The sequence below is a fragment of the Cryptotermes secundus genome, unplaced genomic scaffold, assembly GCF_002891405.2.
Source record: "Cryptotermes secundus unplaced genomic scaffold, Csec_1.0 scaffold318, whole genome shotgun sequence".
Taxonomy (NCBI): domain Eukaryota; kingdom Metazoa; phylum Arthropoda; class Insecta; order Blattodea; family Kalotermitidae; genus Cryptotermes; species Cryptotermes secundus.
In genome coordinates, this window is record NW_019730108.1 from 623,594 (window position 1) to 646,905 (window position 23,312).

The window sequence follows — 23,312 nt, forward strand, 5'->3', positions numbered from 1 at the left end:
ACTGTAACGTCGTTAAACAATCTATGAATTAATGCTTGTTGCCGGCGTGCGATTGTGTCTGATTTGCAGGAGTGACTGGCGAAGATGCAAGCTGTGTGTGAGATCCGTTTTCATGCGGCCCGCAAAAGGGTTTCATCAGAGCAGTAAATCCTTCAGCTGTCAGTTGCTGGGCGGTCTTCCCAGGGGTGCAGCCACGCCTGGAGCACTTGGCAATGTTTGTTTCCCACGGTTACGTAAGTGGAACCGAACACCTTGTCCTTGGCCCACAGGAGTCGATCCGCGTCCCTGACAGGCACACCTATAGCGACGTTGCCCCCCCCCCCAGCAACCTGAGGCAGTCTCAGCCTGTCCCAAAAGCCGTCGGGCGGCCAGACGCCGGCGTCGTGATCGGTGCCAGGTGACTTCACATGGGATTCGTGGTGGACAGAGGGACACTATAGGAGGTCTTCCCCTTGCTAATCAACATTCCACCATTGCTCACCGCTGCCTGAGTCGTGCGGCTGCCCTGAACGCAAGGTGAGGCAGCCGGCATCCTATCAAGGCCTGTTTCTATCCGACTGCGGGCCGGAGAGACGCTTCGCTTCAAACAAGTTAGGAAACGTACGCGTGGCGTGACCGGCCTGTTGCTGCCTCTGAATCTGCAGAGCTGCGTGGAGTCAGCAGGGATTGAGTGACCGAGCAAGTTAGCTCAGGTGATTCCGCTTCTGACTTGTATTCTGGAAGTGACGCATTCTAATCTCGGTCAGGATACCGGTTATCCGGAGAGATGTTCCTGAGGTTTCTCAGTCCCAGGCAGATGCTGGGATAGTTTTTGATTTCTTGGGGTAGGGTGACACTGAGTCCACTTGGTACGTCGGCCACTAACTGGCCTATTGTACCAGCCCCGGCTGATAGGTGAGGGTGATTGTGGAACAGTCGGTGTAATGATAATTGGCAGGGGAAACCGAAGTACTCTGAGAAAACCTACCCCAGTGCCGCTTTGTCCATCAGAAATCCCACATGACCTGACCCGAGCTAGAACCCGGACCGCCGGGGTGGAAAGCCGGCGACTAGCCGCTTGAGCTGTGGCGCGACGTCCAGGTGCTGGAATTCGACCTTGAAGTAAGTTCGTTATTCAGTACACAATCCCATCGCCCGATGCGACGGAGCCTCAGCTACTGACAGCGTCGTTAAATAGACGAGAAGTTCTGGGAAGAATTTATCTCCTACTGTCCTTTGATACGACACGGCCTGCATAGAAAACTGCGCCTCCAGCAATTCTTTGTTGCCGGGAGAACATGTCTTCCGAGCCGTTGCCCAACAACGATAGGATGGATACACGTACAGACACACAGACAGCATAAGCCTACTTTCATTTCAAAATGAGGAAAGTAGGCTAAAATAATAAAATATCTGAGCGTAGTCGCGAGCCGGTCTGAATTTATATGTGGACCACAGTTTACCGACCCGTCCCATGCTGTACTGCGGCCGACGATAGTTACGAAGTGAGAGGGCTGTTCAAGGAAACTGCTGTGGCCTACTTTAAGGTTTTACTTTGACGGTCGCAGGGTTCACGTGGCCCCAATATCCGAGGTGTCTTGCCTGTCGAATGATTGGTGGTAATCCAGTGGGATTTGTGGTGGACAGAGTGACTGGTGCTTCGGTGTCCCCTGCCAATTCTCATCCCACCTATCCAGGGCTGGTACAGCGGGGCCGATAGTGTCCGGCAAATCGCCCCCCCCCCATGAACAGAAGGAAAGGGAGCCCGAACTCCAGGCTTGAATGCGAGGGAAGCTACGCGTGTGTGTGCGTGCTGCCCCGTGCGTGGCACGACCCGACGCGATTCGGTCGATTTCTGAATGCTCGTGCCAGATCAGCTCCTGTGCTTAATACGCCCTGGATGGAGATGAGTTGCCAGCAAGCTTTGCGGTCCAGTGGCTCGTGTTGGGTACGTCCCGGATACTGGACATTCTGACTGGGGGTTTTCTTGGGGTTTCTCAGTCACTCCAGCCGAATTCCGGAGTAGCATCTTGATTACGTGACGACCGTTTCCTTCCGCGTTCTTTCTGATTCATTATTCACCAGTCATCCTATCATTAGACGCTGTGCAGGCCTAATTCCATATGCCAAAAGCGTCTTTGAATTTTGTATGGGAACCGCGATGGCTCAGTCGGTATAGCGACTGGCTACGGGTTGGACGGCCTAGGGGTTGGAGTTTAAGTCCCGGTAAGGGCAAGATTTTTGTCTTCATCTCGTCCAGTCCGGTTCTGGTGCCCACTCAGCCTCGTATCTAATGGGTACCGGAGTCTCTTCCCCCGGGGGTAAAGCGACCGGTGCGTGAAGCTGACCATTCATCTCCAATTAGTGCCGAGCCGAGGTCAGTAATACGTGGATCTATACATCCCCTCCCCCATATGCCTTCATAACATAGTGGTTAATTAGTTAAACACAAGGAGAACTTTACCTTTTTAACATTTTTTAGCCTGCTTTCCTGTTTTTGAAAAGAAAAATAGGTTTATGAGATCACCATGCTGTCTGTGTATCCCCCACATCAATTTTTGAATGCCTGAACCAGTCTATGAAACTCGGTATGTACGAGTATATCGTGGCACCTGAGCCCTAACAACAGCGTACTTCATAAATCCCTCCCATCACTGTCTCACTGCTAGGCAACGGCTCGGTAAAAACGTTACCGCGACAACGAATACAGACAGAACAATAGAAGAATTGGATGCGTCGTCTTCTATACGATCCATGCCGTATCAAAGGAAACACATCACGTGTCCACTACAGAGCCCAACCGGTTAATGCTATAAATAATACGAACTCCGTCCCAAGTGCAAACACTATATATTATATGTCTTTGGTCTTGTTCTCTTCCACACTACATGTTTCGGCCTCTATCGGCCATCATCAGGTGTATACGCTTAACGTTGCTGCTACACTGAACCCAGTCTAAAATTTAACATTTAAAAACACATTGTTATTTTCTTCGTATTATCAACATCTACCTCGTTGATATGTGTCTGGTATGTAGATTATATTGCACACGTCAAATTTTGATTTTCCTGTAGTAGCACTATAAATCTTTAGTTATGATTTTAAAATCCTTTAAAATTTCTCTACATTTTAAATTTAAAATTTAAAATTGTTAGGGTTACTCGCCCTATGTCTAAAGTGCTGGAGCGGCTAGTTCTTGTTTCCACACTGTACAGATGTTATTCAGTGTAGTCTTCCTATGTGCGTGCCGCTGCTTGTCTTTACTACGTGTAGTACTACTACGTAGTAAAGACAAGCAGCGGCACGCACACAGGAAGACTACACTGAATAACACCTGTACAGTGTGGAAACAAGAACTAGCCGCTCCAGCACTTTAGACATAGGGCGAGTAACCCTAACAATTTTAAATTTTAAATTTAAAATGTAGAGAAATTTTAAAGGATTTTAAAATCATAACTAAAGATTTATAGTGCTACTACAGGAAAATCAAAATTTGACGTGTGCAATATAATCTACATACCATACACATATCAACGAGGTAGATGTTGATAATACGAAGAAAATAACAATGTGTTTTTAAATGTTAAATTTTAGACTGGGTTCAGTGTAGCAGCAACGTTAAGAGTATACACCTGATGATGGCCGATAGAGGCCGAAACATGTAGTGGGGAAGAGAACAAGACCAAAGACATATAATATATATTGTTTGCACTTGGGACGGAGTTTGTATCATTTATCGTGTAGAGTGCAACAGGATGCTTAAGTATAATAATACGGTTAATGCTGTTTAGGGAAAGAGTCGCTGTTTGCTGTTAGAATCACACGGAACACAGAATTACACTGGGCAGAATTCAGGGTGGTACATATAGCAACCACTAGGCTTTAAAGTGATAATGCGATAAGTCAGGGCTTCCAGGGCACGGAGGTGCAACTGTCAGTCTATACACGAGGCTCCGTGACAGTGCAGAAGTTAGTCTACCAGCTGGTCAGGCCTGTCGATCGGCCACCTCAGAATTTCGCCAGTGCAGCTTTTACCTACAGTTGAAACCATGGTGCCCTTTCCTGCATAGGGGGTCCGTAACATTCAAAATCTATCATGCATGTATTACATTTGTTAAGGTGTTTCATATTATTAACAATTCCAATGCTGAAAACGAGGTATTTCTTTCAAATGCGATATTGTGACTTGCCCTGAATGCTGCTTATATAATGCTGTGTTATATCACAGCTTGAGTGAAAAGAAACGGTAATTGAGAACATGTAGCACGCGTGGGGGAGATGAGAAATTAATGCAGAATTTTGATTGGTAAAAATGAAAGTTATTGATATAGGGTTTGAGAGTGGGGACTGGATTAATCTGGCTCAGGATGTGGCCCAATAGCGGGCTCTTGTGAACATGGGCACACTTGGCAAAGTAACTCTGTGTTGTGTGCGTTGTGAACTGAGCTATCCATATCACAGCGGAAGGATGTGGCTCAGATACGGGACGGGACCCACTTCCGGTTGCTCCGGGTCTCGCGTCATCACAGCGCTCTGACGTGCCTACGAGTGACCCGAAATTTATTATCATGGTTTCCAATGAGTCACATCAATACAGCGAGAAGCGGCCCCTTGGGGAGGGGGGTAATCTGGGAACCATATAGTTAAACTAAATTGATTCTAGCCATTCAGATCGGTTCTGGGGCCCACCCATCCTATCCAATGGGTACCGGGGGCTCTTTCCCCGGAGGTAAAGCAGCTGGGGCTTCAAGCTGATTATTCACCTCCAACTAGTGGTGAGGCCAAGAATACGTGGGTATACTAGTATACATCCACTCCCCCATACGCCTTCATGGCGCAATGCTTAATTAGTTATGCACAGAGACAGCCTAAAAAGGGCCTTGCAGTGTGAGGAGATGCTGTGCTCCGTGCGCGCATGCGCAGAACTCGCTCACCTCGTCCCTGTGCAAACAATGTTAACAATACTATACCATTCTTCAAGATGACTCCCGAAACGTCTTCCATATCTTAATGTACGTCACACGGTGAGCGATGTGCAACGTGGGCGCCGGCAGTGTTAGTACCAGAAATTAGAAGTATGTCTAGAACTCTCCTGAATCTCACAGAACCCCCCCCCCCTTGTGGGCGCCCACGACACCGCTCTTCACACTCCCGGGGATCAAGCCCCCTGAGATGATGTGGGCTTCACGCACGTGTCTGAAGCCATACTTCGGCCTGGGGGGCGAGAACCCCCTGAATCCTGGGGAAGGATACCGGAAGCCTCACAATTGGCACCCGGGTGTGGACAGTTCCACCGCTTTCCCCTCACAAGACTCAATGCAGTTATCTGACTTAATATTATTGTGGATTGCATGGCCCAGGTTCGATTCCTCGCAGGGCAGTATTTTTCTTCTCTCCACAGCGTCCAGACCGGCTCTGGGGCCCACCCAACCTATCCAATGGGTACCGGGGGCTCATTCCCCAGGGTAAAGGGGCAGGGATATGAAGCTTGAGAACTCAATTCCGTCTAGTGTCGAGGTCAAGAATGATGGCGCTATTCCTCCACTCCCCATACGCCTTCATGGCATAGTGCTTAACTAATTAAGCACAGGGACAACTTTGCTTATTTACTCCGATGTGGAAGAGCCGGGATAACTCGTCATAACAGCAATTAGGCTACGGGCTTGACAGCCGGGGAATCGGGGCTCGATTCCCGGCAGGGGCAAGATATTTTTCCCCTCTCAATGTCGTTCAAACCTGTTCTGGGTCCCATCCATCCTCCTATCCAGTTTGTACCTGGGGTTATTTCCCCGGGGAGAAGGTGGCCGGTGCGTGAAGCTCTGACCCTAGTGCCGAGGTGCTTAATACCTTGAGCACGTACCTTCACTGCATATCATTGCGCCGTATCGCACCCGCCGGTCGTCACGCCGCTCGGGTCAGCTTGCGCGGTTCGTCTTCCTCTTCATGTGCTGAAAGCAGGCGAAAGTTGGCCCACTTCGGGGGCTGCAATGGGGTCGGAACAACTGCTTGGCACGTCGCGTTGGCGAGATCGTTTTGAATAACATACGAAGAACAGAAAATTTCTTAGCTCTTTAAAACGCAGAGGTAAATATATGTACCACCCGCTCTAACACACTAAAATTCTGGATTCTGCCCACAGAGTGTATTTGTGTGTTCCGTATGGTTCTCACAATAAACAGCGACTGTTTCCCCAAACAGCATTAACCGGTTGGGCTTTGTAAGGGAGACGGAGTGTGTTTCCTGTGAGGTACGGACTGAATTGCTATATATTCTGCCCACAGAGTGTATCTGTGTGTTCCGTATGGTTCTCACAATAAACAGCGATTGTTTCCCTAAACAGCATTAACTGGTTGGGATTTGTAGCGGAGACGTAATATTTCCTGTAAAGCAGGAACTGAATTTTCTCTTGTTATGTAGATGATTTTTTAGGAATGACTGGGTTTTTTTACTTTGTCCATCGTCCGGTATTCTGGAAAGGTTTCGGAAACTGGATCTGTTTCTGTCCTGAGGTGAAGGGGAAGACACCTACTCAGTTCGGTCCCTTAGAAAGGGCTAACCTCAATCACTAACTCTTTGTAAGGGACCCAACTGAGTAGATGTCTTCCCCCCTCATCTGAGGATGGAAACAGACCCAGTTTCCGAAACGTTGCTTTTTCTGCTTTCTGGAATACCGGACGATGGACAGAGTCCAAAAACCCGCAGTGTTACATACCACCGTCAGAACCCTTCATAATCTACATTATTCTTGGGGTTTAAAGAGGTGAAGTGGAAGTGAAACCGTGCTGAGACCTATCTTGCATGTAGGGCTGTAGTGAGCCTCTTCTTGAACTCGGTCTGAGAAAACAAGAAACTGAAGAATGGAGAAAGTTTCGTAATGAGAGGCTTCGTGCTTTTTACTCTTTACCGATTATTAGGATATGAAACCAAGCAGGATGGGACAGGTGGGGCATATAGCACGATTGTGAAAGCAGGAAGATACATGTATAACATTGGTCCAACACCTTAAGGGACGGGACCACTTAGAAGACCTAAAATTCAACTGGAGGATAATATTAAAATAGACATTAACGAAGTTGTATAGAAGGGCGTAGGCTGGATTCATCTGACTGAGGAAGCGGTCCGGAGGCGGGCTGTTGTGAACACGGTGGTGAAAAGTTGGGGAGGAGGGTCCATCAGTGTCGAAAATTTTTTTGACTAGCTAACCGACTGACAGCTTGTCAAGAATTGTGCTTCTTGATTTGTAGACGTTATATTGGATTCAGACACACCAAAGTGTTATTCCCCGAACAGGGAACATAACTGAACCCCGAAGATATTGTCTTCTGATATATGATGCCGTGTAGTCTGGTATTAAAGGACGTTTCGGAGGAGCGTTCTGTGCCGAAGAGAGATCCGCGCGAAGAAACGGACAGTGATTTGGGGGCATAGAGCGACCCAGTAGGAGTGGTGCAAAACGAAGTCCTGTCGCCCTGAAAGGGGCCGCCCTTATAGACAAGAAGGTGCTAAGAGCGGACGGTCGCCCCTTTGGAATCCATTCAATAGTTTTTCGGGGTTGCTTCAGTTCGCCGTGCCGTCGCGGCAACTACTCTGACACGGTTGCTGTGCACGTTGCGTAATGTATCTCCTGCAGGCGCGCTGTGCAGTTTACAGTTAGCTGTCCCGTCGTGACCGGGCCGGCCGGCCGGTCGTAATTTTTTGTTCATCGCTTTTCTTTGTTGTACCCAGAAGTAAAGGTGGAAATTAAAACTGTCGTCCCTGGACAGCGCACAGTCTGTAGAACAGCGGTTGTTAGTCTGTGGCCCGCAACATGTTATTCCTCTCAGCCGTCAATACAGACGGAACATGAGGCGGATTCTACTCTGTCAATCTAGCGACGTCCATGTTTACAGAAGTACTCGCCAAACTGACCAATCGCCTCCAACTAATGCCGATGTTAGGAAGACGTGGATCTGTACCTCCGCTCACCCATACATCTTCGTGGCATAGTGCTGAATTAGTTAAGCCCAAGGACAGCTTTACATTTGCACTGGTAAAAAGGTAAAGTTTTCCCTGTGCTTAACTAATTAAGCACTACGCCCTGAAGGAGTATGGGGGAGTGGATGTATAGATCCACATTTTCCTGACCTCCGCACTAGTTGGAAGTTAGTGGTCAGCTTCAAGCTCCAGTTGCTTTACCCCCGGTACCCATTGGATAGAAGGCTGGGTGGGCCCCAGAATCGGTCTGGACGAAGTGGGGAAGAGAAAATTCTTGACCCTACCTGGACTGGAACTCCGACCTCTCGGTCGTCCAGTCGCTGTACCGACTGAGCTACCCCGGTTCCCACATTTACACTGGATCAGCGGCGCGTAATGTCTGCCTCTGTCGTCGCCGGTGTCTGTCATTGGACCGGTTCTGATCAAGTTTGTTTGGCTTATTTATGGTCGGTATTGCCGACGTTTCGGAGGTGCATGTCTTCGAAGTAAGGTGGATGAGTAAAACGAAGAGGGGGCAGACGCCGGCTTACTGATGGAGGAGGTGACCTGGATCCGTTGGGCCCCGGGGCGGGAGATAGGTGTCAAGGCGACACGTCACGACCCTTCAGAAGTAAAATGTGGGTCGCGATCCAGCACGGTGCAGTGCAGCAACTGTATAAGTAGTCCCAAGTTCGAATCCCGACCCGTAGACCGTTCACCTGGCGTCAAGTTTATCTGATGATGACACTGTGATGTATTGTTACCGACGTTTCGGAGGAACGGCGTTTGTATTGCGGAACAGATGATACTTTTTCAACTGCATGTTACTAATCGTCGAATGATTGGTTGATGAACTAGAAAATTATGAAAGGACACAACAGTTTAAGTAAAATAAATGAAATTACACGAAATAGGTGTGAAGCGTTTCCTTTGAAGTGTTGGTCGCCTTCTGCTACTGTCAGATGCAACGGTCAAGAGCAATGTCTGTCATGTAAAATGAAACACAGTAGTGAAGGGGCCTGTCCTGGGCTGTGACGCCGTGTGGTTTGGAGAGAGCACTGCATGAAGAGACCGAGGGAAGCTGTAACGATCTCGAGACATGTCAATATCACTGTGTTCTGCGATATGACGCCGTGTAATCTGGTAGGCACTTACTGCTTCGCAGGAACCCGCTGCCTACATCTTCAGGGTATGAGATGGAGACAGTAGGTTCTCTGAAGCATTGGTGAATATGTGCCAGATCACACGGCGTCATATCCCTGACGACAGACTTTACAGCCATGACAGCCTCAAGTCTCACAGAATTTGATTGTTTAAGGGTTTGTTGCTGCAGACTAGGAAACGGGCTGCAGGACCGAAGACTATTGGTTCGATTGCCGACAGTGCAAGAGATTTTATCTTCCCCACCAAGCCTACTCTGTAACCGTAACCGGGATAGCTCAGTCGCTATAGTGACCAGGCTACGGGATGGAAGACCGAGAAATCGGATTTGGTTCCAAACGGGGCAAGAGATGTTTGTCTTCTCTCTGGGAGTCACCCAGCCTCCTGTCCAGTGGGTACTGGGAACCCTTTCCCTGCCTGTAAAGCGGCCGGGACGTGAAGCTAGTTACTTGTCTCCGTCCACGGCCGAGACTCATAATGACGGAGTTATGCCTTCATAGCGCGGCACGCTGAGGTACAGCTTTGCATGTCGCTTTCCTGCTGTGTCGACAACTAGCAGCTTATGCACAGGCGCAGGGTTGCGTGTAACCACTGCACAAGTTTGTCACGGACATCTTGATTAGAGCCGTGCGTTACCAAGGCATCTGTAGCATTTCATGTTCTCACCAGGATGCGACGCCGTGTAGTCTGTTGAAATTTAGCCGAGCTTTCACACTGGTTCCCCCTGAAGAAGGAGGAGAAACTTCGGTTGACTTTCAGCGGACTACACGGCGTTGTATCCCAGGGGCGTTGCTTATGGCGGTCTGCCGACTTCTCAGCATCAAATGAGTCTGTGAGTAATTACGGACTGTAGTGCCTGGTGTAAACCGCGCATATCGATCGGGGGTGAACGGCCTTGCTGCCAGGTGGAGTGTGGCGGGCCGGCGTATATAAGCGCGCGCGACGGCGCGGGTCGCGCAGTGATCGCCATGGCAGTGTACGCGGCGTACAGACACATCGAGCTGGACAAAATCGGATACGGCAAGCGCAGGTAGGCACGGGGCCGTGTGAGGCGCTCCGCAGTCACAATGAGCGCTCTTACAACGGTTTCACCATTTGTTACGATTGCTACTGATCATAGAGCGAACACAACCGTCATAGCTTTGTTGTAGGAAAATTGTTTGTTTTGGTCGCAATTGGTGACCGCTCAATATTTTAGGATTAATATTGCTAAATGCTTAGTGTCTGTGTTGCTGAAGGTAGCGATGTTTAGCATCTCTGTTAAAGAAGACAGCAGTTTTTAATATCTGTATTAAAAAATGTAGCGATGTTTAGTGTCACCGTTGATAAAGGTAGCTAAGTTTAATGTCACTGTTTATAAAGGTAGCGATGTTTAGTGCCTTCTGTGAATAAAATTAACAGTGTTTAGTGTCTGTGGATGAAGGTAGTGAAGTTCAGCGTCTCTGTTGAAGGTAGCAATTTTTAGTACCTGTATTGATGTTTAGTACCTATGTTTAATGTCCCTGTTGATAAAGATAGCAATGTTCAGCCTCTGTTGATAAAGGTAGCGATGTTCAGCGTCTCTGTTGATAAAGATAGCGATGTTCAGCGTCTCTGTTAAAGGTAGCGATGTGTGGTGTCTTTGTTGATAAAGTTAGCGATGTTCAGCGTCTCTGTTGATAAAGGTAGCGATGTTCAACGCCTGTTGATTAAGATAGCGATGTTCAGCGTTTTGTTGATAAAGGTAGTGATGCGTAGTGCCTCTGTTGATAAAGGTAGCGATGTGAAGTGTCACCGTTGATAAAGGTAGCTATGTTTAATGTCTCTGTTTATAAAGGTAGCGATCTTTAATGCCGCCTGTGAATGAAACTAACAGTGTTTGGTGTCTGTGGATAAAGGTAGTGAAGTTCAGCGTCTCTGTTGATGAAGGTAGCAATTTTTAATACCTGTATTGATATAGGTAGCGATGTCTGGTGTCTTTGTTGATAAAGTTAGCGATATTCAGCGTCTCTATTGATGGAGATAGGAATTTTAGTGTCTGTATTGATAAAGATAGAGATGCATAGTGCCTCTGTTGATAAAGATAGCGATGTGGAGTGTCTCTATTGATGAAGGTAGCGATGCATAGTGTCTCTGTTGATAAAGGTAGCGATGTGCAGTGTCTCTATTGATAAATGTAGCAATATTTCGGATAATTCTTGCTAAACATACATGAATTTGCGGGAATATTTTCGTAAAAGCGAAGCAACTCAGTACTCTTGTTGCAGATAAAACATAAAGCGTGTTCAAGGATCCTGGAATCCTCGACGTTGGTTTCTGTTGCTCGCAGCCTTTCTGTCCTTCGCCCTACATGTTACGGGCCGAACCAGGTCATCTTCACGGGCTTCTATCGTGCACACAGAAGCTATTGACGTGCGTATTTGGGTTGAAACTTGTACAGTACTTCTTACATCTATATGTAAACTGAGCTTCTGATACGGAATGTGTGGCGGATACATTCCTGCATTTGCTCTGCAGTGTCGGGTGCACGGACTCACGTCTGCTTGAGATATCGAAATATTTTGGGGGGGGGGGGGACTTTCCTGTGATTTCAGTTACTGTTTTGATGCTTCCGATATGTTATCCGCTCTTAGTGCCGACGTAACGAGGTCAAAACACTGTTCAGAAACTGAGACACCGCGTCTGGGATTCGAAGGGAGCACCCCTGAAATATAATATAGTTTATACAATTTCTTTATTAAAACCGCCACAACATAACTATATTCAGGTCAGTGCCAAGTTTGGCTTGTTACGCCCAACCATCCTGCTCGGTTGTGGCAGTGGTCGTGGTCTATCTTAAGATAAAAGTTATGCCTCTGGTTAACTAATTAAACACTATGCCATGAAGGCGTATGGGGGAGTAGGTGTATGTAGTATATATCCACATACTCGTATTCTTGACTTCGGCACCAGATGAAAGTGAGTTGGTCAGCTTCACGCCCGGGTCGCTTTACCCCAAGGGGAAAGAGCGCCCGGTATCCATTGGAGGGGAGGCTGGGTGGACGCCGCGCCCCTGCCGGGAATGGAGCCCGTAGCCCAGAAGCGTCTGGTGCGACGAAACACGAGGCTTGTGTCTGTTTCGTGTCGGCGCGTCGGAGATGCCGCTAATTCTGTTTATGTTGAAAGGGAGACGCGTGGGGCTGCAGACGCGCGACTGCTTTCACCGGGACGCTAATGCGACTGACTGACTGTCTGTCTGTCTGTCTGTCTGGCTGAGCGAGTCCTGTGCAGTGCTCAGTTGCCTGGGTGTTCAGGTAAACATCTCGCAGTAACCGCACGATCGAACAGCTTGCAGAGTTCGACGACCCCGGCCTGCGTGTGGTGGAGGAGGGGTGGAAACCCCCGTATGTAAGATAATACTGCCCCCTTCCGTGTACTGTCCGAGCTGGGCTGACTGCCCAGTTATCCGCGCTGTCAGTAGCTCAGGCTAGTCAGTGTCAGAAGGTAGGATAATTGGTCAGTGAATTGGAAAGGATGTGGTTGCAGCGCAGTTGGAAGGACTGAGGAAATCCATGTAAAACCTCACCGAACTCATGGGCGTAGCGGTAACAATCTATAGACTTGTATTCGGGAGGTGCTGGGCTCGAATTTTGACCATGACACTGGCTATCATGATTCAGGTTATTCGTGGTTTTCTTCAGTCCCTGCTAGCACATCGAATCCAAATCCTTTCGTCTTGATACTGGAGACGCCGTACAGATACCCGCGGAGTAAAACTCGGTCCAATGGTTCGAATTTGAATCCGAGAGTTTTCGAATACGCGCGCGCGCACCCGCGCACAGCGCTAGCAGACAAATCAACCCGTGCGCCTGCAGCTCAGAATACTACGGCAAGTATCGTCCATGTTACATATATATATATATACTTGTATATATCCGTGCGTTTAACGTCCCCATGTTGCAATTCAGTCCGGCATGTTATCGAATGATGCGTCGAGGCCAACGTTTAACGCCATCTCCAACAAATAACACACAGAAATGTTCAGTCGTACAGTATACTACGCTTGACACATCCACGTCAAAATATTATTAGTATTCACAGAATAGACACGATATACTGCTAGCTTTTCGATATGTAGTTTACAATGATGCAAAGTGGGAAGTGCCCTGAAACTGTGTGATGACAGCGATACAGGATTTGGGGGGGGCCACCATTTGTGGTTATGTTGGGGGAACGCGTTTTGGAAATCCGTTGGAGCTACTCGTTACGCGGTCCCATCAGGTGGGTTTGTGTTTTCAGAGTCCCTTCCTAACGTAAAGTGTGCATAACGCGGGATTTGAGATAATTACGTGATAAGTACCTTCGCAGTTCTTACGTTTCTGCTGATGTAGAGGGCTCGTGGTTTGAAGTGACTAAGGTTGGGGATCTGTGCACAGGAGACGGACGTGGCGCTCACGCTGCGAGCGTTGCCTCCCTGTCTGGGTCTTTAAATGGCTTCGTGTCCCCCAGACCGGAAGCTTAGCTCGCTTTCTGAACACCGCCACAGAGCGCTATTGTGCTCTGAGTAAACAGATTTCTATGTGCACTTCGTCGCTCGAGCAGAAACTTGAGAGCCGAGTAGCTCAGTCGCTATAGTGACTGGCTACGAGCTGGGCGACTGAGGGGTCGGAGTTCGACTCCCGCTGGGTGTAAGATTTTTTCCCTGTACGCAGTTCAGACCGACTCTGGGGCCCACCCAGCCTGTCCAATGAGTATCGGGGGGGTAAAGGGACCGGGGCGTGAAACTAATAACTCACCTCTTATGCTGAGGTAAGGAATGATGGATGTATATATGCAGTCCCCCATACGTCTTCATGGCATAGTGCTTAGTTAAGGACAGGGACAACTTTACCTGTTTGCGGTTGCGATGGATGTAGACCGCGTCTGCGCAATAACGCTGGTTCGGTTTGTGTCCCGTGTGGCGGATGACAGGGGATTCCCCAGCGCGGGCGAAACGTCGAGTAGGTCTGAACCGGTATCGAGCGAAGGCAAGCAGTACAGGAGAGAGCGCCCCGCGGGGGACAGGATGCTGCTTATCGCGGCTGGCACGCGATCCTGTTATTTGTGCCCCCCACCCCCTGAGTGTGTCTGCAGTCCGATACACACGCACACCCTGCGGCCGTCTCCTTCCGCATCCCTTCCACTGGGGTCTGGGGGCCCCTGCCAACACTGTAGTGTCCGCGTTCAGGTGCCGTGACAGCCGTCATCCAGGGAACCGTTCGGCTCTATGTCTGCCTGCCACAAGGAAGTGAGGGCGAGGCACGCTGTCCCACTGGCCACGTCCCCATCAAAGGAACGGAAGAAATGTGACGTGTGTGTCACGTGGGCGCTGAGGGGGTGGGGGTGGGGAACACTGAATCGCTTGTACTCTTCACCACATGAGAATGATCAGACCAGGAAAGATGAGAAGGGCAGGGCATGTAGCACGCACGGAAGAGACGGTAATTGCTTATGAAATTTGGGTAGAAGAATCCGAAGGATACAGAACTGGGAAGCCGTAGGTGCAGACAGCAGGTAAACTTGCCCCATCAAGACATGGGGGAGTGGAGGCATAGATCCACGTATTCTCAACCTCGGCACTAGTTGGAGTGGTGAGAAAGAGAAAGAGCCCCCGGTATCCATTGGAGAGGAGACTGGGTGGGGCCCCAAAACCCATCTGGACGCTTGGAGGGGAGAAAAACCTTTCCCCTACCGGGACTCGAGCTCGGACCCTCGCCCGTCCAGCCCGTAGTCAGTCGCTATACCGACTGCACTGTCCCGACTGTCAGATGGGAAGATAATATTGAAATCTGTCTTAAAGAAGTAGGATGAGCGGATTCATCTGGCTGCTGTGTGGCGGGTGCTGCCGGAGCGCAGCAGGCAGGTGTAGGGACCGCACCACGAGGCACGGGGTGCCAGGCCCTCTATAAATACGGAAGCGAGAGGGGGGGCTATTTTTACGGCAGAAAATCGGGTCTGGTGTCGGCATATCTCGTCAGACCGCACAGCGGTGACTGAGGAAAACCACACTCGGAGACCTGATCGGAACGATGTTTCGGTTATTGGTGAGTGTTCCAGCGGGTGGCATCACCGCTTCGTATTCGACAGGACATGGGTTCAAATCTCGATCAGTTGACCGCCTCTTCTTACCGAGTGTTTTTGTGGTACTTCTGATTCCCTGCAGGCAGATACTGGGATAGTACCTCAAGTTAATCCACGACCACTTCCTTTCCAATTTGTTATTCAGTAATCATTCTCAATCGACGCCATGTGGCCTGCCCTACTGACACCGCCGCGTTTCCACGGCTTCTGCAAGTTCTGTCGCTCAGCTCACGTCTTCACAGCCCGCGGTCCTCGGGTAGGTACGTACCAACGTTATGGAGAAACATACTGCCTCCATCTTCAGGATTAATTCGTAAGACGGAAGCAGTGTATGTACCTGTATACCTCCGAAACGTTGATATCCGCCTGTGTCCTGTGCCAGAGAAGCACATTGATGTTTCAGATCTCTGTTAGGAACTTTTAGTTCTGTCTTGCCACCACTTCCGCGTGTCCGCACAGACCAGAATATACAGAACTCTACGGAGAGAGCAACCGGAGCTTGCAGGATGAGATGGGATGCGGGTGTATCACGCATGGGAGAGATGAGAAATGCACACAAAGTTTTGGGTAGGAAAGTAACTACTTGGAAGACTTGGACGTATACGAGAGAATAATATTAAAACAGACCTGAAATACGACGGGATATCGTAAACTGGATTCATCTGGCTCAGGATAACAATCAATGCTCTTGAAAACATAACAATGCGCTATCGGGCTATATAAATTGCCGGAAATTTTGTTGAGCAGCTGAGCAAATGTAAGGCGAGATTGGAGGATATGTAGCACGGAGGGGGGAAGAAGAAACGGATACATAATTATTATCAGTAATGCACTTGCAAGAACTAGACATAGATGGAAGGATAATGTTAAAGTAGATCTAAGAGGAACAGAGCAAGAAAATGCGGGCTGACTATTCAGATCGCTGAATACGGCAATAGACGTTATGGTACCAAGAAGGCGGTCAATTTCTTGACCAGCTGGCCAACTGTCAGCTTCTCGTGAGGGGGCGGGTTGCGCGGTGTGCAAGGGCACACGTGATGATACGGCCTGTCACTTGGAGGGTCTCCCCGGCCCGTTCCTGGCACAGTCCCGGCAAGCAGCGCTCGTGCTCCACCGCTGAGCACGGAACGCTCAGCCTGAAGGCTTGCCAGTGGCTAACTGCATCTGTACATACTGTCACGTGGGTTCGGATTTATCGGCCGCTTCGACATGTAACCACAACTGACTACGACGGTCTCACTGAGTTACACAGTTACACGCTCAGTATATCACTGTAACTACAGCACACACGTAGCATTTTCAGTCTTCACCAGCCGTTGCTTGGTAGCAGCTTTCAACGGCGGACGTTTCTCTTCGTCTGGGTTCCCGCACTCTTCCCGGCCACAGCTACCAAATAAGCCAGATTTATGTTACGGCCGACGGTCAGTCGGCCAGTCTCTCTTGGTGTCAAGCCCGCAATTGGGGTCCAGCAACAGATTTTTGTCACTACGAGACAGTCGTGTGTTTGTTGATGTGGGCCACGCTCTCTGACAAGAGGACGGGTCTGTCCTTTACAACTGCTGCTGGTGCTCGACAGCGCAGTCATTTTCGGGTCCAAGTTGCGCGGAACTCGTGACCACACATCAGATGCTAGACTCTCACAAGCCTGGAGGGCCAGGTCCCCGTATTTATGCCCCCAGTGACAGGCACCGGGTTCCCTACTGCTAACTACGACGACTCGCAAGGATACGGTCGAGACATAATTACAAAACCCGCCATATATCAGCCTCAAACGACTGTCTTCAGGGGCGTCCAGTGTTAGGAGAACACTACATAATTTCAAGAGACTTGATTATAATTGTTACGATCACATTTAGAAGTGATGTGACGCGGAACTCTTCTTGTCTTGTAACAGGCCGTGAGGGGGCCCATAGGGTTGTGAGACGTCGAGGCTCCCACATTTTGTCTAGCCAATCGGCTCACAGATGGCGCCGTCCGGCATTCCTGTAGCGCTGTGTGTGCGCGTGTTCATGTGCTGAACTAAGGACATGACTTCTTTTAAATCAAAGCACAGGGAGAAGTCTGTTTTGCCGCCCATGTACACTTGGGTCTGTGCATTTAAGAACAAATCTGCTAGTTCTCGTGCCCTCATCGACTGATCGCTTTCCTGCATCTGGTTTACAGATTGCTACTTCTAACGGGTGCTGTGTCGTTGTAGGGACAACTCTGTCCTATTTTCACCGATCACCTAAGTCAGACTTGGCGCCTGCAGGATATACAGGACCGCGGCTTTCGGCGCCATTTGGGCTGCCTACTTGGCAAGGCGTTTGGGAGCTCGCCAGCTCGTTTGCCGAATCCATCTTACTGCAGAAGTTTCCGCGATTATTTTCATTCTTCTCTTATTTTTCTGCGCGGGTGTGTTTTTGAGAGGTTATTTAGTGTGCACTTTGACATCATAGGGTGTCCCACAAAAGGAGACAGCTTCTGAAGAAGGTGCAATGTTAACATAACTGTTCTTGTGACTTCTGGTGGGCGTGCCCCTTTGGTTTTTTTTTTGTGGTTATTTTATGGCACTGTCAGTATCTGGACTGTGTAGTATTGTGTGATAGAGTGAATAATGATTTGGAAGGAAGTGGTCGTGGCCTGATCAAGGTACTGTCCAGGGTTTAAAATCTCAGGCCACACTTCGGCATGGTGACGACCAGGGTTAGACGATCGTGATTCGATTCGCTGCAGGGACAGTCTCCACATGTCCGGAGCAACTCAGGGGCCCAATGGATCCTGGGGACTTTTGCCCTGGGATGAAGCGGGCGTAGCGTGAAGATAACCAATCACCCCCATCTTATTCTTCCCTGGCTTCATGGCCCTTTTTGTTTAATCTTAGCCTCCTGTCGCATTATCGTCCGTGTTTCTTTGCGTTTCTGAACAGCGATCCCTGCGCCCAACCCTCACTACTTTGAAGGATTGGATTTTCTATCGGGGTTTACTCTCCTTCCCCCCCCCCCTTCAGCGCGTGGAACTCTCCCATACACCTCCATGGCGCGGATAACTAACTGACATAAGTCCATGGAGTTGAATCCTTGAGAATCCGCCAGTCGCTCAGCTGCTCAAGAATTTCCGAACATTTCATCCGAATGTTCATTGACATGTTCACAAGAGCGTCATCCTGTTTCTCTAAGATTCATTTTAATAGTGTGACATGTAGACCCTTTGCAAACAACGGCCGTTGATAGGCATTGGCTGAGTAGCGATCACGTGGGCACCCCAGCACACACGAACACAACAATTGCACAGCAACAGAGGAACGATGTTTTCTGTGCTATCCGTGCCGAGATATAAGCAGGACTACGAGTTGGTGGAGAAAGTTTGTGAGTTAGTGAGACAGTTCTGTTGTTAGCTGTTGCTGCTAGAAGCTGGTAGCTGAGGCCGGGGACAGTTCGGGAACCCAGAGAAAGGGGAACGTACGCCGTTTAAAGCCGCTACCAAGCAACGGCTAGTGACTGTAACAGACTGAGAGGGCCTAGTGTTCCCTATAGTGATGTGTGCAGTGTGTAAAACAGTGAGAGCATGATCTTTACTTCTAGTTACGAGTTGTAAGAGTTCAGTACATCCAATTACCAGTGCAAACCCCACGAATAGTCATGCTAAGATCGTGATAATATTATCCCCACCTACGTCTGTGTCTTCCTATTAGTCTCAGTCCTTCAAGTTTTCCTGCCAACATCCTCTGTGCGCATACCTTCGCTTCGATGAGTGCTACATGTCCTTCCCATCATATCCTCATTGACTTGATCGTTCGAAGTGTTACCTTGGTACGTTTACTGCGGCGTGTTTGTGCACCCCTGAGCCTCAGTATCTCGCGCGACAAATATTTGTTCTGTAGCGGCATAAACAGGGTGTGGCACCAGAAGCACAGCCTCCTGTATCCGACATGCGCAGTCGTAGTAGAGCAACGGTGTGCTCATAATGCGAGGGGTTTCCTGTTTTCCTCAGTCCCTCCACGCATGTGCGAGGATGGGACCTTGAATTAAGCCGTTATCTCTTCCAGCTCATCATGCCGCCTGGTTAGTAAACCCACAGGTGGATGTGACGAGCTTCACGTCCCGGTATACTCCATGTAGTGGAGTTCCACCTCCACTCCCCAGTACGTAACCATTCTGCACAGGAGCAGCTCGGTGCGGGAGGAGGGGCAATGGACGAGACACTTAACCCGTGACCCCGGCTCAAACTGTCATGTGGGCCCCCACTGCGTCATCGTCCCTAGAGCCCGTCAGACTGCGGCCCTTTGTGTCTCGGTTCACTTAACCGTTTGCATGCTACGAGCGAGATATATCGTTTCGAAACTCTCTCCTTCCTCTGAGTAACTTGCGTACGCGACATTGTCGAAGTTTGATAGTCAGTGGCTAGTCTGCGGGTTGGATGACTGCGCAGTCGGGGTTCGATTAGAGGTCTCCGGACTGGCTGTGGGCCCCAAACGAGCTTCCCATGGCGGCGGTGGGAAGGCCGGGTTCCTCCCTGTGTTTTGGGAGGAGGCGCGGTGCTTCGGGAGTCTGACAGAGCCTCTCGTTGCCGGTTGGTGGATTCTGCCCGTTGTTTTGTATGGACGTGAAACTTGGCCTTCACATTAAGGGGAGAACAGACTGGTGGCTTTTGAGGGGAGCATTTCGACCTAAGAAAGAGGAAGTGACAAGAAGCTGGAGAAAATTACGCAACAAGGAACTTCATAATTTGTAGAGTGATCAAAACAAGGATAGGACAAGATGGTCGGAAGATGTGGCACGCATGGGATCTATGGTAAAGGTAGGCAGACACAGAATGAGGGGAAGAGTCCTGTTGGAACACTTAGGCGGAGATGGCATCATAATATTAAAAACATACAGCATGTGTGGACTGGATTCATCTGGCTGAGAATGGGGTCATGGTGTGGGCCCTTGCGATTTCAGTGTTCCAGAAGCGGCGGGCAAGTCGTTGATCCTCTGAGCTACTGTTAGCTTACCTGTGGAGCCTGTAAAGGGCGTGCGAACTTGCCGACAGAGCTTGAATGTGTGCTGGTAGCTGGCAACGTGGCTGGCGACACCAGGTCGGGCGATGCCCAAGTTTTCCTGCGTCCTGTGACCGTCTTCCTACTGCAGATCGTATCTCGTATCCTCAGCCACGTCATATCTGCTGCCCCTCCATCTGTCTGGCGAGCATCAATCATGTATTCTCGTAACGTGTGTCGCTCGAGCAGTTGGCCTCTGCTTGCTTTCACGCAGCCAGCTGAACGCTGCTTTATTTTAATGGGCCCGGTTCCACTCCCACGCCTGCAAGTGGATGTATCTTTTGACCCTATAAAGCGCAGTGGTTACTGCGTGTGCCGCCTGCACACACTCGCCGGCTCTACTGAGCAGAGAGCTTGAAGAGCTAAGAGTTGCTCAGCTGGTTAAAAAATTAGAAACAGTACCATGTTCACAAGAACTCGCCATTGACCCCTGCCATGAACCTGATGAATCCATTCTACACGCCTTCCATCATGTTTCTTTAAGATCCCCTTTATTATTATCCGGTATAGCGACTGGCTACGGCCTGGACGACAGAGGGGTCGGAGTTCGAGTCCCGGCAGGGTAAAAAATTTTCTCCATGTCCAGCCAGCCGCCTATCGCATAGGTACCTGGGCCAAAGCGGCAGGGGCGTGAACCTGACCACTCACCTCAAACTAGTGCCGAGGTCAAGAAAACGTGGAGCTGTACATCCGCTACCCTATATACCTTCATGGCATAGCGCTCAATTAGTTACGCACGGGGACCACCTTCCCATCTCCGCGCAGTCTCCTACGTATCGTTTTCCTTCAGGTTTTCTTACCAAAGCTTTGTATTTCTGCTTCTCCACGAGTGCTGCATGGTCGGCCCATCTTATTCTCCTTGTTTTGGTCATTAGCTTTAACACACCGAAACTCTGCATACTGCCCACAGAGTGTATCTGTGTGTTCCTTACGGTTCTCACAGTAAACAGCGGCTGTTCCCCTAAACAGCATTAACCGGTTGGGCTTTGTAGTGGTGACGTAGTGTGTAAGTGTGACTTGGCGAGCGGCTGAGAGAAAAGCCGCAGCTGAAAGCACGGCCGTGTCAGTCTCCTGACCACATGCAAGACCAGGAGCGGGCAGCTTTCGTGCCACTGTCGGACAGTAGCTCCACGGTTCACATTCCACTGAACTGACCGACAGGCAATGGACCGTGTAGCTGTGGGAACATTCCCTTTGAATTCTCCATCCGAGCACAGAAACTACAATGTCCGTCTGTCTGTATCTATCCATCCATGAACCGTTCAGTCTGACTGTATAATCCGCACTCGACATTTCTCAGACAAGTGGAGGGAGCTCCGGCTCACCTACCTGAGCGACGGAGATGCCCATCACAGTGGCCGTTCTGAACGCTGAGGATCATAGGTTCGAATCCCACTCGAGGCATGGATGTCTATATACGTATATTCTGTACTTGTGCTGTCCTGTGTGTAGGTAGAGGCTTTGCTACAGGCTGATCCCCCGTCCAGAGAGTCCTACCGACTGTGTATAGGATTACGAAACTAGAAAAAGCGGCTAGGGCCCAACAAAGATGTGCAGAGCCTTTGCTGAATAAAAGAAACCTACATCAGTTAGTGTGGCATGTGGTTACCGACGTTTCGGGCGAACTTCTACCGTAAAGACTGTGTCAGCAGATTCCTTAATTGAGCACGACGCTATGACAATGAATGGGGGAGTGATGGTATAGCTCCACCATTTTAAGCCTCTGCAGTAATGAGTGGTCAGCTTCACGGACCGGCCGTTTTATCCCTGGGAATGAGTCCCGGTAGAGCCTCAGCGTCCAGACTGGTTCTGGGGCCCACCCAGCCTCCTGTCCAATGGATACAGGTGTCTCTTTCCCCGGGGATAAAGCGTCCGGGACGTGAAGCTAACCACTCACCTCCGTCTAGTACCGAGATCAAGTATTGTGGAACTATACCTCCACTCCCCCATACCCCTTCATGACAACACAGGTTGAACATTACCTTGTGCCGAGGCCCACGGCTTGGGCACTGTGGTACACTGTAGCGCACGGGCCGCCCCGCGCCGCGCCGGTCTAGCGTGAAACGAGCCTGGCTGTGGACAGACTCCGGCTGTTGGTTGGGGCTGACACACAATAGGGCCCGCAGTGTCCACAGGCGCTGGAGCGTGGAGCTCGCTGACTCGGCTTCTTTGGACGCGGGTTCGAAATCCTCTAAGGGCATCCACAATGCTCAGAGCAAGCACGCCTTTCCAGACCGGGACCGCTCGTTCGCAGGCTGCGCAAGCGCTGTCAACAGTAGCCTCAAACCCCGACTGTTGGAGGTGACTTACAACGTTAGACTTTAGGCTATGTTTTTACAAACAAGGGGGAGGTAAAGCGGCCGAGGCGTGAACCTGACCACTCACCTGCATCTAGTGCCGAGGTCTGGGATACGTGGGATATGTACATCCTGGTAAGGTAGCACTCCACAGCACTTACGAGGGCCCGCTTTCCCGTGGCGCCTGTGAGCGAGAGACTGGGTCTGGTGTGGGGCAGTGTTGGCAGCCTTGGAGCCCACGGAGTCTTTCATTTGCATTCCGAAGGACCGGGCGGAGGCACAGCGTACACAATGGCAGGAAACGGACCGAGAAGAAAACTAAGATCGTTTAAATGAAGGGGAGTGAAGCAGCTCTTCGTGACCCGTTTTTGGCTGCAACAACCGGCAATAATTGCGCGTTCGGTGCTGCTCGTGAACAAGGAAGGGCTGAGTAAAATCGCGAAATCTTCTAAGTGTTTTCTTGTGCGAGAAGTCAGTCCGCGTTTAACGATCGCTGGCTTCAGTTGAGCTGTTCTTCGTCTTCTTGATTGTTTTCTCAAAGTCGGGCTTTCGGCAGCTGGATTTGTTTCCGTCATCAGGTGTAGGGGAGGTGAGGTGTTAAAATCTCGCGACGACAGGTAGTCCCTGTGTCCATGAGAAGATTTTAGTCTTCATCTTGACAATTGGGGGGGGGGCACTCTACTGCAAGCCGGAGGGTCGCGGGTTCCATCCCGATGAGCTCATTGGATATTTTCATTTGACCTAATCCTTTCAGTCGCACTATGGCCCTGGGGTCGACTCAGCCTCTAACAGAAATAAGAACTAGGAATCTTCTTGGGGGTGTA

General features: G+C 49.8%; 1 protein-coding gene across 2 annotated transcripts in view; it reads left to right on the top strand.

Moving 5' to 3' along the window:
• LOC111866154 (microtubule-associated protein Jupiter) overlaps positions 1-23,312 on the top strand; it is a 68,242-nt gene that overhangs the window by 22,645 nt on the left and 22,285 nt on the right. The window contains exon 1 of one of the 2 annotated variants that reach the window (XM_023854813.1): positions 10,062-10,123. The exons of the other annotated variant lie outside the window; for it this stretch is intronic. Within the exon in view, the coding sequence (XP_023710581.1) occupies positions 10,062-10,123 (62 nt within the window). Of the gene's footprint in view, positions 1-10,061; positions 10,124-23,312 lie in introns of those variants that run through there. 2 annotated transcript variants of the gene reach the window in all.